Source organism: Dipodomys spectabilis, unplaced genomic scaffold (assembly GCF_019054845.1).
Source record: "Dipodomys spectabilis isolate Male_0828 unplaced genomic scaffold, ASM1905484v1 ptg000096l, whole genome shotgun sequence".
Classification (NCBI taxonomy): domain Eukaryota; kingdom Metazoa; phylum Chordata; class Mammalia; order Rodentia; family Heteromyidae; genus Dipodomys; species Dipodomys spectabilis.
The window spans coordinates 1,125,425-1,140,081 of record NW_024870773.1 but is presented as its reverse complement, the minus strand read 5'-3'; the positions used below and the strand labels follow the sequence as shown (position 1 = coordinate 1,140,081).

At 60.0% G+C, this 14,657-nt stretch overlaps 1 protein-coding gene across 1 annotated transcript in view; it reads right to left on the bottom strand.

Annotated features, from left to right (window-relative positions):
* Positions 1-14,657, bottom strand: part of Pcnx2 (pecanex 2) — a 101,890-nt gene that overhangs the window by 69,243 nt on the left and 17,990 nt on the right. Inside the window, exons 13-15 of the mRNA XM_042686185.1 lie at positions 13,913-14,084; positions 3,185-3,295; positions 2,126-2,217 (exon numbers count right to left, since the gene is read on the bottom strand). Coding sequence (XP_042542119.1) covers positions 2,126-2,217; positions 3,185-3,295; positions 13,913-14,084 — 375 coding nt within the window. The remainder of the gene's footprint in view (positions 1-2,125; positions 2,218-3,184; positions 3,296-13,912; positions 14,085-14,657) is intronic.

The window sequence follows — 14,657 nt, the reverse complement described above, 5'->3', positions numbered from 1 at the left end:
TGTGACTGCATACGTGACTGCACACAGCGTGACTGCACACAGCGTGACTGCACACAGCGTGACTGCACACAGTGTGACTGCATACGTGACTGCACACAGCGTGACTGCACACAGCGTGACTGCACAGTGTGACTGCATACGTGACTGCACACAGCGTGACTGCACACAGCATGACTGCACACAACATGACTTCACACAGCGTGACTGAACACAGCGTGACTGCACACAGTATGACTGCACACAGTGTGACTGCACACAGCGTGACTGCAGATAGTGTGACTGCACACAGCGTGACTGCACACAGCGTGACTGCACACAGCGTGACTGCACACAGTATGACTGCACACAGTGTGACTGCACACAGTATGACTGCACACAGTGTGACTGCACACAGCGTGACTGCAGATAGTGTGACTGCACACAGTCTGACTGCACACAACATGACTTCACATAGTATGACTGCACACAACATGACTTCACACAGTGCGACTGCACACAATGTGACTTCACACAGTGTGACTGCACAAAATGTGACTTCACACAGTGCGACTGCACACAATGTGACTTCACACAGCATGACTGTACACAACACAACTGCACACAGTATGACTGCACGTGGCGTGACTGCACACAGTGTGAGTGCACACAGTATGACTGCACATGGCGTGACTGCATACAACGTGACTTCACAATGTGACTGCACACAGTATGACTGCACACAGCATGACTGCACACATGACTTCACACAGTATGACTGCACACAAGTATGACTGCACATGGCGTGAATGCACACAACGTGACTGCACACAGCATGACTGCATACGTGACTGCACACGGTGTGACTGCACACAGCGTGACTGCACATGGCGTGACTTCACAGAGTGTGGCTGCACACAACATGACTGCATACACTATGACTTCACAGGTGACTGCACACAGTATGACCGCACACAGTGTGACTGCACACAGCGTGACCACACAGTGTGACTGCACACAACATGACTGCACACAGCGTGACTGTACACGTGACTGCACACAGTATGAATGCACACAGCGTGACCACACGGTGTGACTGCACACGGCACGGCTGCACACAGCGTGACTGCACACAGCATGAGTACATACAACGTGACTGCACACATGTCTGCACACAGTGTGACTGCACACGGCACGGCTGCACACAGTGTGACTGCACACAGCATGAGTACATACAACGTGACTGCACACAGCGTGACCACACGGTGTGACTGCACACGGCACGGCTGCACACGGTGTGACTGCACACAGCATGAGTACATACAACATGACTGCACACATGTCTGCACACAGTGTGAGACTGCAGACAGCGTGACTGCACGCAGCGTGACTTCACAATGGAATCGACCCCCACTTCCACTTCTATCATGCCTCACACAGGAGGGAAAACAGAAAGGCAAGGCTCTGCCCAGGTCAGGAGGGGGCCTGGCCTGGGGCTGTCCCATCAGCACCTGCTGCTGGCTCTACCCACTGGATGCCAGGCACCGCTGACCATGGAGGGGACAAGCCCCAGCATCTGTCTGCGGGGCCTCTCAGGAAAAGGAAGCTCAGTGGAGATGGAAGGCAAGAAAGCCTACCCTCCTCAGCTGCAGGGAAAGAACCTGAAAGTCCTCCTGTTTATTGAGTGCTAGCCCTGGGGCTTGAACTCAGGGCCTTGAACTCTTACATGGCTTTTTTGCTCAAGGCTGATGCTTTACCACTTGAGCCACATCTCCATGTCCAGGTTTTTGCTGGTTAACTGGAGAGCAGAGTCTCGCACATTTGTCTGTCTAGGTGGGCTGCCCCGAATCCTCAGCTCTCGGGCTCCTGAGTAGCTAGGATTATAGGCGTGAGCCATGGTGCCCAGTAACTTCTGCCTATTTAGATATGAGATTCTCCAGCAGTTTCCACAGCCTCTTAGAATTTTCCAGTGATGTTGGGTAGCCATGCGGGGCAGCTGGGCACCTTGGTCTGGCAACACCGACTGAGGCCTCACCGAGCTCAAGCCCTGTCACCCAATGCTCAGACACTCTGTCTTCCATGATTAGAGAAAACCTGGTCCACAGGCACAGGGACGGGTGGAGGGAGGGCCGTGTCCGGCAGAACCTACCTTCACCGCGCTGAAGCAGACAGCGTGGAGCAGCACCGCGACCAAGACACTCCGCCCCACGCTGTACAGGGCCGACAGGATCCCAGAGACGGCTGCAACACAAACACACACCTTGGCTAGACACGAACTCACACCTTGGCTAGACACGAACTCACACCTTGGCTAGACACAAACTCACACCTCAGCTAGACACGAACACACACCTCAGCTAGACACGAACACACACCTTGGCTACACACAAACTCACACCTTGGCTAGACATGAACTCACCTCAGCTAGACTCGAACTCACACCTTGGCTAGACACAAACTCACACCTCAGCTACACACAAACACACACCTCACCAGGTTGTGGACATGGAGAGGCAGGGAGGAGAGCAGAGGCATTCAGACACCAATGAGCTGCCAAAGCCAAAATCACCACAGCCGCAATAGGACAGGGAGGAGGCGCAGAAGGAACAGCACTGGAGGCAGGGAGGAGGGAGGGAGGGAGGGCCTGACAAGATGGTGGGTGTACAGTGTGGAGGAGGGGGCTGGTCCCCCCACTCACACACACACACACACACACACACACACACACACACACACACACTCGTCCACTCATACACCCAGACCTCAAGGACAAATGCACATGCACCCCTTCCTTCCTCACCATTCTCTCTTTCTTTTCTCACCATTCACCCCCCTCTATACCCCTCCCTCCTCCCACCATTTTCCCTCTCCCCCTTCCACCACAGCCCTTCCCCTCCCCCTCTTCCCCCTCCTCTCCCACCACACCCCCTGTCCCTCTCTCTGTCTTCCTCTTGGAGCTCGTTCCAAGAACTAGCAAAGACCCCCAACCCACTCCAAGCTGCAGCAGATCCTTCCCTTCCGCAGGGACTTGACCCACCAAGTGTGGCCACATGGGCCGTTTCTGGTTCCAAGAGGAGCCGGGGATGTCTGAGGGCCCCACCCTGCCAAAGAGGCGCAGCCACCGCAGGGGCGCAGGCAGGGGACAGCTGGCCCTGGGCAGGCGGTCTCCGGCCATCCACCTTCTCTGACCTGTGCGGGAGGCACTTACCCGAGCCTCCGAAGAGCAGCATGTCAATCTGTTCCAGAAGGTAGGTGCAGAAGGTGTTGATCTGCGGGAAGAGCCCGAGCAGGGAGAGTGCAGGGAAGCAGTACAGAAACCCTGCCACGGGCAGACAGACCGGTGAGCAAAGGGTGCCCAGCCCAGGGTCGCTGCCCTCACCACTACTCCCACCCCTGCCCTCACCAATGCCCTCACCTCTGTCCTTGCCACTTCCCTCACCTCTGCCCTCACTGCTGCCCTCACCTCTGCCCTCACCTCTGCCCTCACTGCTGCCCTCACCTCTGCCCTCACCTTGCCCTCACTGCTGCCCTCACCTCTGCCCTCACCACTGCCCTCACCCCTGCCCTCATCTCTGCCCTCACCACTGCCCTCACCCCTGCCCTCACCCCTGCCCTCACCATTGCCCTCACCTCTGCCCTCATCTCTGCCCTAATCTCTGCCCTCACCACTGCCTTCACCTCTGCCCTCACCATTGCCCTCACCACTGCCCTCACCTCTGCCCTCACCTCTGCCCTCACCTCTGTCCTCACCTCTGCCCTCACCTCTGTCCTCACCTCTGCCTTCACCTCTGCCCTCACCTCTGCCCTCACCTCTGCCCTCACCTCTGCCCTCACCCCTGCCCTCACCACTGCCCTCACCACTGCCCTCACCACTGCCCTCACCACTGCCCTCACCTCTGCCCTCACCTCTGCCCTCACCCCTGCCCTCACCACTGCCCTCACCACTGCCCTCACCTCTGCCCTCACCACTGCCCTCACCACTGTCCTCACCACTGCCCTCACCACTGCCCTCACCACTGCCCTCACCCCTGCCCTCACCACTGCCCTCACCACTGCCCTCACCACTGCCCTCACCACTGCCCTCACCTCTGCCCTCACCACTGCCCTCACCACTGCCCTCACCTCTGCCCTCACCACTGCCCTCACCACTGCCCTCACCTCTGCCCTCACCTCTGCCCTCACCTCTGCCCTCACCGCTGCCCTCACCTCTGCCCTCACCTCTGCCCTCACCACTGCCCTCACCTCTGCCCTCACCACTGCTCTCACCACTGCCCTCACCACTGCCCTCACCACTGCCCTCACCCCTGCCCTCACCACTGCCCTCACCACTGCCCTCACCACTGCCCTCACCTCTGCCCTCACCACTGCCCTCACCGCTGCCCTCACCTCTGCCCTCACCTCTGCCCTCACCGCTGCCCTCACCTCTGCCCTCACCTCTGCCCTCACCACTGCCCTCACCTCTGCCCTCACCACTGCCCTCACCACTGCCCTCACCACTGCCCTCACCTCTGCCCTCACCACTGCCCTCACCACTGCCCTCACCTCTGCCCTCACCACTGCCCTCACCACTGCCCTCACCTCTGCCCTCACCACTGCCCTCACCTCTGCCCTCACCACTGCCCTCACCACTGCCCTGACCTCTGCCCTCACCACTGCTCTCACCTCTGCCCTCACCACTGCCCTCACCTCTGCCCTCACCACTGCCCTCACCACTGTCCTCACCACTGCCCTCACCTCTGCCCTCACCACTGCCCTCACCTCTGCCCTCACCACTGCCCTCATCTCTGGCCTCACCACTGCCCTCACCTCTGCCCTCACCTCTGCCCTCACCTCTGCCCTCATCTCTGGCCTCACCACTGCCCTCACCACTGTCCTCACCTCTGTCCTCACCTCTGCCCTCACCTCTGCCCTCACCACTGCCCTCACCACTGCCTTCACCTCTGCCCTCACCTCTGCCCTCATCTCTGGCCTCACCACTGCCCTCACCACTGCCCTCACCTCTGCCCTCACCTCTGCCCTCACCTCTGCCCTCATCTCTGGCCTCACCACTGCCCTCACCACTGCCCTCACCTCTGCCCTCACCTCTGCCCTCACCTCTGCCCTCATCTCTGGCCTCACCACTGCCCTCACCTCTGCCCTCACCTCTGCCCTCTCACCTCTGCCCTCACCACTGTCCTCACCTCTGCCCTCATCTCTGCCCTCACCACTGTCTTCAGCACTGCCCTCAGCACTGCCCACACCACTGCATCTGCTCTTCCAGACTAGGACCCCACCCAAGGAAAGGGAGGCATCCTGGAGCCTGTCTCAGAGGGACTGCTGGAAGCTTAAGGAAGCTGGGCTGGCCCTGCAGAAAATTCCCTCAGGATGGGAGGGTCTGGGATGGGCTGGCCCTGTAGAAAGGCTCCTCAAGGTGGGGAGGGGCTGGGATGGGCTTAGAGGAGGGGGGAGGGAGAGGGAGGGAAAGCATGGGAGAGGGCCAGGCAGGGCACTCAGGAGGGTTGGTAGTGGTGAGAAGTGGCACTGAGCACCAGGTCTCGTTCACACTGAGTCAGTGCCCACCCAGAGCCCCAGGTATTCCACACTGAGTCCACATTCCACATTGCACCAGCTCCCACCCAGAGCCCTGGGCATTCCACACTGAGTCCATCCAGAGCCCTGGGCATTCCACACTGAGTCCACCCAGAGCCCTGGGCATTCCACACTGAGTCCACCCAGAGCCCTGGGCATTCCACACTGAGCCAGTGCCCACCCAGAGCCCCGGGAATTTCACACTGAGTCCACCCAGAGCCCCGGGCATTCCACACTGAGCCAGTGCCCACCCAGAGCCCCGGGTATTCCACACTGAGTCCACCCAGAGCCCTGGACATTCCGCACTGAGCCAGTGCTCAGCCAGAGCTCTGGAAATTCCACACTGAGTCAGTGCCCACCCAGAGCCCTGGGCAGTCCACACTGAGTCCACCCAGAGCCCTGGGCATTCCACACTGCGCCAACGCCCGCCCAGAGCCCTGGACTTCCACACTGAGCCAGCGCCCACCCAGAGCCCTGGGCATTCCACACTGAGCCAGTGCCCACCTAGCCCTGGGCATTCCACACTGAGCCAGCGCCCACCCAGAGCCCCGGGCATTCCACACTGAGCCAGCGTCCACCCAGAGCCCCGGGCAGTCCACACTGCGCCAGCGTCCACCCAGAGCCCCGGGCATTCCACACTGAGCCAGCGCCCACCCAGAGCCCTGGGCATTCCACACTGAGCCAGCGTCCACCCAGAGCCCCGGGCATTCCACACTGCGCCAGCGCCCACCCAGAGCCCTGGGCATTCCACACTGAGCCAGTGCCCACCCAGAGCCCCGGGCATTCCACACTGCGCCAGCGTCCACCCAGAGCCCCGGGCATTCCACACTGAGCCAGCGCCCACCCAGAGCCCCGGGCATTCCACACTGAGCCAGCGCCCACCCAGAGCCCTGGGCATTCCACACTGCGCCAGCGCCCACCCAGAACCCTGGGCATTCCACACTGAGCCAGCGTCCACCCAGAGCCCTGGGCATTCCACACTGAGCCAGCGTCCACCCAGAGCCCTGGGCATTCCACACTGCGCCAGCGTCCACCCAGAGCCCCGGGCAGTCCACACTGCGCCAGCGTCCACCCAGAGCCCTGGGCATTCCACACTGAGCCAGCACCCACCCAGAGCCCTGGGCAGTCCACACTGCGCCAGCGTCCACCCAGAGCCCTGGGCATTCCACACTGCGCCAGCGCCCACCCAGAGCCCCGGGCAGTCCACACTGCGCCAGCGTCCACCCAGAGCCCTGGGCAGTCCACACTGCGCCAGCGTCCACCCAGAGCCCTGGGCATTCCACACTGCGCCAGCGCCCACCCAGAGCCCCGGGCAGTCCACACTGCGCCAGCGTCCACCCAGAGCCCTGGGCAGTCCACACTGCGCCAGCGTCCACCCAGAGCCCTGGGCATTCCACACTGAGCCAGCGTCCACCCAGAGCCCTGGGCAGTCCACACTGAGCCAGCGTCCACCCAGAGCCCTGGGAATTCCACACTGAGCCAGCGCCCACCCAGAGCCCCGGGCATTCCACACTGCGCCAGCGCCCACCCAGAGCCCCGGGCATTCCACACTGCGCCAGCGCCCACCCAGAGCCCCGGGCATTCCACACTGCGCCAGCGCCCACCCAGAGCCCCGGGCATTCCACACTGAGCCAGCGCCCACCCAGAGCCCCGGGCATTCCACACTGCGCCAGCGCCCACCCAGAGCCCCGGGCATTCCACACTGCGCCAGCGCCCACCCAGAGCCCTGGGCATTCCACACTGAGCCAGCGCCCACCCAGAGCCCCGGGCATTCCACACTGCGCCAGCGCCCACCCAGAGCCCCGGGCATTCCACACTGCGCCAGCGCCCACCCAGAGCCCCGGGCATTCCACACTGCGCCAGCGTCCACCCAGAGCCCCGGGCATTCCACACTGAGCCAGCGCCCACCCAGAGCCCCGGGCATTCCACACTGAGCCAGCGCCCACCCAGAGCCCCGGGCATTCCACACTGCGCCAGCGCCCACCCAGAGCCCCGGGCATTCCACACTGCGCCAGCGTCCACCCAGAGCCCCGGGCATTCCACACTGCGCCAGCGTCCACCCAGAGCCCCGGGCATTCCACACTGCGCCAGCGTCCACCCAGAGCCCCGGGCATTCCACACTGCGCCAGCGCCCACCCAGAGCCCCGGGCATTCCACACTGCGCCAGCGCCCACCCAGAGCCCTGGGCATTCCACACTGCGCCAGCGTCCACCCAGAGCCCTGCTCCACAGAAGGGCTGCGATGAGCTGGGGCAGTACACTGCGTGGCGGGACTCCATGGCGGGCTGCAGTGGGTCTGGTTATCCAGCTCAGAACTGGCGAATATAACAAAATGGAGGAAATCTGATTTGAATCTGCCATGTCTGGGCCCTGGCGCTGGGTCCTAAGGCCACATATGTAGGCAACCGTGGCCCCTTGCTCTGACAGGGAAGGTGGGCACTGAGCTCAAGCCACGCTGTAGGGTTCACATGGGGCACATGGTGTCTGGGACATGGCACGTGTGGCCCCTGGAGCTGTGTCGGTACCTGGTGACATCACTGTGATTTCTCTGGTGAGACTGTTGTAAAAACCTAATGGAGCCATGGGGCCTGCAAGCCTAGCTCTGGAAGGGTTCGCAAAGGCCATATGCTGGAACTTCACCTCCAGTTTGGTGCTCTTGGCAGGTGGTAGGTGTGTGGTGGGCATGTGGAGGCGTGTGGTAGGTGTGTGGTAGGTGTGTAGTGGGTACTGTGGTAGGTATGTGGTAGGCGTGTGGTGGGCATGTGGCAGGTGTGTGGTAGGTGTGTGGTGGGTACTGTGGCAGGTCTGTGGTAGGTGTGTGATAGATGTGTGGTGGGTGTGTGATAGGTGTGTGGTGGGCATGTGGTGGATGTTTGGTAGGTGTGTGGTAGATGTGTGGTGGGTGTGTGGTGGGTGTGTGGTAGGTGTACGGTAGGTGTGTGGTAGGTGTATGGTAGGTGTGTGGTGGATGTGTGGTAGGTGTGTGATAGATGTGTGGTGGGTGTGTGGTGGGTGTGTGGTGGGTACTGTGGTAGGCATGTGGTGGGTGTGTGGTAGGTATGTGGTAGGCGTGTGGTGGATGTGTGGTAGGTGTATGGTAGGTGTGTGGTGGGTGTGTGGTGGGTACTGTGGTAGGCATGTGGTGGGTGTGTGGTGGGTACTGTGGTAGGCATGTGGTAGGTGTGTAGTGGGTACTGTGGTAGGTGTGTGGTAGATGTGTGGTGGGTGTGTGGTGGGTATGTGGTAGGTGTGTGGTGGGTACTGTGGTAGGCATGTGGTAGGTGTGTGGTGGGTACTGTGGTAGGCATGTGGTAGGTGTGTGGTGGGTACTGTGGTAGGCATGTGGTAGGCATGTGGTAGGTGTGTGGTAGGTGTGTGGTGGGTGTGTGGTAGGTGTATGGTAGGTGTGTGGTAGGTATGTGGTAGGCATGTGGTGGGTGTGTGGTAGGTGTATGGTAGGTGTGTGGTACGTGTGTGGTGGGTGTGTGGTGGGTGTGTGGTAGGCGTGTGGTGGGTGTGTGGTAGGTGTATGGTAGGTGTGTGGTACGTGTGTGGTGGCTGTGTGGTGGGTGTGTGGTAGGCGTGTGGTGGGTGTATGGTAGGTGTGTAGTGGGTATGTGGTGGCGTGTGGTGGGTGTGTGGTATGTGTATGGTAGGTGTGTGGTAGGTGTGTGGTGGGTGTGTGGTAGGTGTGTGGTAGGCATGTGGTGGGCGTGTGGTGGGCGTGTGGTGGGCGTGTGGTGGGTGTGTGGTGGGTGTGTGGTAGGTGTGTGGTAGGCGTGTGGTGGGTGTGTGGTAGGTGTGTGGTGGGTGTGTGGTACGTGTGTGGTGGGTGTGTGGTAGGTGTGTGGTAGGCGTGTGGTGGGCGTGTGGTGGGCGTGTGGTGGGCGTGTGGTGGGCGTGTGGTAGGTGTGTGGTAGGTGTGTGGTGGGTGTGTGGTAGGTGTGTGGTAGCCATGTGGTGGGCGTGTGGTGGGCGTGTGGTGGGTGTGTGGTGGGCGTGTGGTGGGTGTGTGGTGGGTGTGTGGTGGGTGTGTGGTAGGCATGTGGTAGGTGTGTAGTGGGTAGTGGTAGGCGTGTGGTAGGTGTGTGGTAGATGTGTGGTGGGTGTGTGGTGGGTGTGTGGTAGGTGTGTGGTGGGTACTGTGGTAGGCATGTGGTAGGTGTGTGGTGGGTACTGTGGTAGGCATGTGGTAGGCATGTGGTAGGTGTGTGGTAGGTGTGTGGTGGGTGTGTGGTAGGTGTATGGTAGGTGTGTGGTAGGTATGTGGTAGGCATGTGGTGGGTGTGTGGTAGGTGTATGGTAGATGTGTGGTACGTGTGTGGTGGCTGTGTGGTGGGTGTGTGGTAGGCGTGTGGTGGGTGTGTGGTAGGTGTATGGTAGGTGTGTAGTGGGTATGTGGTGGCGTGTGGTGGGTGTGTGGTATGTGTATGGTAGGTGTGTGGTGGGTGTGTGGTGGGTGTGTGGTAGGTGTGTGGTAGGCATGTGGTGGGCGTGTGGTGGGCGTGTGGTGGGTGTGTGGTGGGTGTGTGGTAGGTGTGTGGTAGGCGTGTGGTGGGCATGTGGTGGGCGTGTGGTGGGCGTGTGGTGGGCGTGTGGTAGGTGTGTGGTGGGCGTGTGGTATGTGTATGGTAGGTGTGTGGTAGGTGTGTGGTGGGTGTGTGGTAGGTGTGTGGTGGGCGTGTGGTGGGCGTGTGGTGGGCGTGTGGTGGGTGTGTGGTGGGTGTGTGGTGGGTGTGTGGTAGGTGTGTGGTAGGCGTGTGGTGGGTACTGTGGTAGGCGTGTGGTAGGCGTGTGGTAGGCGTGTGGTGAGTGTGTGGCAGGCGTATGGTAGACAACTTGAGGTGAGGCCGAGAGAGGTCTTCAGGTCAGTGAGGCACCCTGGGCCTGGGTGTACTCACTCACACAGGCCTGCTCCATGGGCCCCGTGCCACAGCGGTGGTCAGCCTCCCGCTCTGAGCCATGTTGCTGACTCAGGTAACTGCCGACTCGGCCTGTGCGGGCAGCCGGTCCCTCCAGGGCAGCAGTGGGAGTGAGACCCCGCTGAGCGGCTGGGCTCAGCACCACAGACGCTGCATGCCGCGTTCACAGACAGCAAGCAAATCAACTCCAGACTGCCACAGCCCTGGAGCCATGGTCCTGTGTGTGGAGCTGTAGGGAGGGGTGCTCAGGCTGGGGAGCAGGCCTCAGTGGGCAGGCCACGGCAGGCAGACCTGTGAGCCTGACTTCCCAGGCTCTGCCCTGTGAGTTCTGCCCCCAGCCTCTTTGTGGTACAAAGCCAGATGCACACACGGGCTTTTCTAAAGTTACTCAAAAGAAAAGCAATAATAATAATAAAAAGTAAGTCCAGCCCTGAGGCCGCAGCCTCTGCCCAAGCACAGGCAGTGGCTGCTGGAGGCCGTCCTCCCTATTGCAGGAGAGAAATGCCAAGAACTTCCCCTCACCACGGAGGGAAAGCATGAGAGTGGCTCTGACGGGTGCAGGGAAGGAAGGGCAGGTGTCATCCTGAGTTCCAGTCTTCCTAATTCTCCTGCTCCTCCCGTGTGCTTGCCCAGCACTCTCCTTCTACACGTGAGCTGCTCTTCCTCTGAATACCCAGGCAGAAGTGTCACCACCTCTCCCTCGGGGCATGTAGAACCTCCCACTGTGAACCCCACATCCATGCCTGTCCTGCTCTTCTTCCTCTGAGGGCTGGTGGCGGCGAGCAGAGCCAGTTGATTGCACACAGTCCTCGTCACTCCCTTGTCCCTTTCCTCCCTTGAGAAGACACAGCCCCATGAAGGATTCCTGTGCCTGTGACGCTAACTGGCCACAGGGTCTTTGCAGATGACCAAGATAAAACCAGAGCTCAGGGACAATGCGGCCCAAGGCATAAAGGAAGATGTGACATCACATCTGGGAGCCAAGAGGGATCCAGCTGCACTGCGGACAGTGACACGCTGAGGCCTGGCGCGGATGGTGACACCACACCCATGCTCTCCCTGGCACCTGTCTCTGGTGTGTTGTCTTGGCAGCCCCAGGAAAACAAAGCACCCCAATCCCTTCCCGCTGGCCCAGCCTGACTTTTCCTGACTTTTCCTCCTCCCCTCCCCTACCCACCCTCCCCCCGTTCCCCCCAGTTCACTCTCACTGTGCAAATTAGTCACCTGCGAGTGCCAATTAGTCCCCTTAACACACCCCAGAACTGCTGTTGTTCTCTTGTTCTCCTTCAGTCAGCCTGCAGGACTATTTGTGACCATTTTTACTTGTCACCGTTGACAAGCTGAGCAATTCGTGCCAGGGGCAGTGGTCCTGGGGGACAGGAAATCCTGGCAGAGGCCAGAACGCCTCGGCCCAGCCCTGGCTCCCGAGAGAGACGGATTTGAAGGAGACTAAAAGGAGACTGTGCCAAGCGGGTGGCTAATGAGCTGGCAGGGCCTTCACCCGCACCTACGCCTTGCTTCCTGAGCTTTCCCTTCTGGCTCACCTCGTGGCCTGGGCCATCACACGTCGGCCAAGCTGGCCGGGTGGCGGTGCCTGCGTGGCAATGCTGGCTTTCCTGGAGCAGCAAAGTAAAGAGGAGCAGGGCTGCGGGAGGCTGGGGCAGCAATGCCTCTCCCCAGGTCTCTGCCCACCGCTGTCAGAGGTGCCTCTGAGGGGCCCCTGCCGCGGGCCACGCAGACTGCGCCTCCTGATTTACGCGTGGCAAGTGTTCCCTCAGGTCTTCAGCGTCCAGAGCCCACGCTCAGGCTCCTCAGCCGACCCAGCTCCTGACGAGCATCCGGGGCCTGCAGACAGAGGTGCCGTGGGGCTCCGAGCTGCCTTGCCACTGCTGCTGCCAAGCAGGGAAGAGGGGAGGAGGCTGACACGTGTCCAAGGAAACACACCAAGGAGGCTCAGCACCATGCAGAGCGCAGAGGGCTTACAGGCCGAGAGCTGCTCAGTCCTCGGCAGGGCCCAGCGAAGAGGAGGCTGTGGAGCCTCAGCGTCTGAGGCCGAGCTGAGCTGGAACCACGTGTCCTCATCCTTGCAGGAGGATGAGGAGGAGGACGGAGGATGCTAGCCCATGCCCCGTATCCCTGGAACGCACAGGCTGGGTGTGGGGCAGAAGAGATGTGAAAGACGGCGTGAGACAGAGGCAGCTCCTGTATGACCTTGAGCTATCAGCTTCCAGCTCTGCGTGACCTTGAGCTACAGGCTTTGGCGCCTTCTTTGGGGGGAAAAACTGGCAAGGCAGGATGGCGGTGCAGAGCACGTGCTGTCGTGTGGGGAGGCCAGGAGGGCGCACGGTGCAGTGGAACTCTGGGTGACATTGCCAAGGAAACTGTCAGGGAGATGCAAAGGCTCTTGACAGAAAGGCCCAGACTTGGGGCTGAGAAGGTGGCTTAGTGGTAGAGCGCTTGCCTTGCATGCATGAGGCCCTGGTTCGATTCCGCAGCACCACATAAGAAAAAAGAAAAAAGCTGGAAGTGGCGTTGTGGCTCAAGTGGTAGAGCGCTAGCCTTGAGCTGAAGAGCTGAGGGATAGCACCCAGGCCCAGAGTTCAGGCCCCACGACTGGACCCAAAAGAAAGAAAGAAAGAAAGGCCCAGACTTGGAGTCCAAGCTTGAGATCATTTCCCACTATTCCTGCAACACCGTTTTCTCTCCTAACTGGGCCCCGCGGCTACGGCCAGTGGCTGCTAGGCTCTTTCCTAGACCTGCCAAGAAGCGAGGCACCGGCCCCCCAGAGGACACACAGGATCTGGTACAGGAGACAGCGAGTTTGCCTCTGATGCCACAGGAAGAGGAGCAAGGCGGGGCTGGGGGACCAGAGCTGGACCCCTACAGCAAGATGTTGAGGTCCGGGGAAGGTGGCCATGGCCTAGATCGTTGCACGTTTACAGGTCAGGGGATTGCAGCCTGTACACACTCACAGGTATGTGAACCCTCACAGTGGCCCACGGCTCCCAGAGCTCATCCCCCAGAGTCATTGGAGCCGTGGGTGTCAATGTCACGCAAACTCTCTGCCGACCAATGCCCCCCACCCCCCATGGTGCCCACATGAATGTGCTGGATGCTGGATGCCCGATGGGTTCTAGATACTTATCAGCCAACTTGCTTGAAACACTCTCCAACCTCCAGGCCTCGCCACATCCTCCTATAGTGGGGTGCAGCCCCAGGCCCCTCGGCCAGCACACAGGCAAGGCTGCCACAGCCCAGTGGTCACCCCGGCCAGGCTATCAGGCGGTCACCCCCTGAAGATGGCCCCGAGCTGTAGCTTTTGGTCACAGAAGACAGATCATTTCCAAGTATCCCACTGTGGGTCCTGCGGGGGCACCCTCACTCCTGGCTAGGTGACCGGGCGGGCAGCCTATCCAGCGGGGGACGTAGGCCCCACGGAACACTCACCTATGAGGCCATCCCTGGCCAACTGCAGGGATTGTGGAGAGAAGAGCCTCAGGCCGTACATCACGAATCGGGGTGGGTGCCTGGCTTTGGCCCCAGCATCGAGAAGCAAAATAAGGCTGCACAGCACACAGAAATAGACAGGTCTGCTGTAGGTGATGATTTGGTTGTGTCCCTGGAAAACAAATACAATTTTATCCTAATTGTCAAGTCCCACACCACACAACACAGTATGCACCACCAGGCCTCTCCTCCTCCCTGCCCTGCCACAACTCACACACAGACAACACCAGGAAAAGAACAAGGCCCAATGCTTGTTTGTAGAATGGAGCTATCACAAAGAATGATACACACTTCAAACCTGACAAGATTATCTAAAACTTAACTACCAGCCTTACAGAAGATCTAAGTCAAAGCTTTCTCCAATAGTGAGAATTCAATCCAACTCATTCACTTCAAGGCAAAACTAGTCTAAGCCCTCATCGGCTCTAACCTGGCTTCACTGTTTGTTAATAGGAAACAGAATCCATAAGTTGTGAACTTGAGTCACTTCAAGTCCTAGAAAACAAAGCAGGCACAGAGCTGTGCCTACAAAGCTATGTGTGCAGGCGTTTGTGTATGAATACTTGTATACATTTATGTGTAGGCCACAGGTTTACACTCTTTTTTTTTTTTGGTCGGTCATGGGGCTTGAACTCTGGGCTTGGGCGCTGTCCCTGTGCTCTTCAGCTCAAGGCGAGTGCTCTAC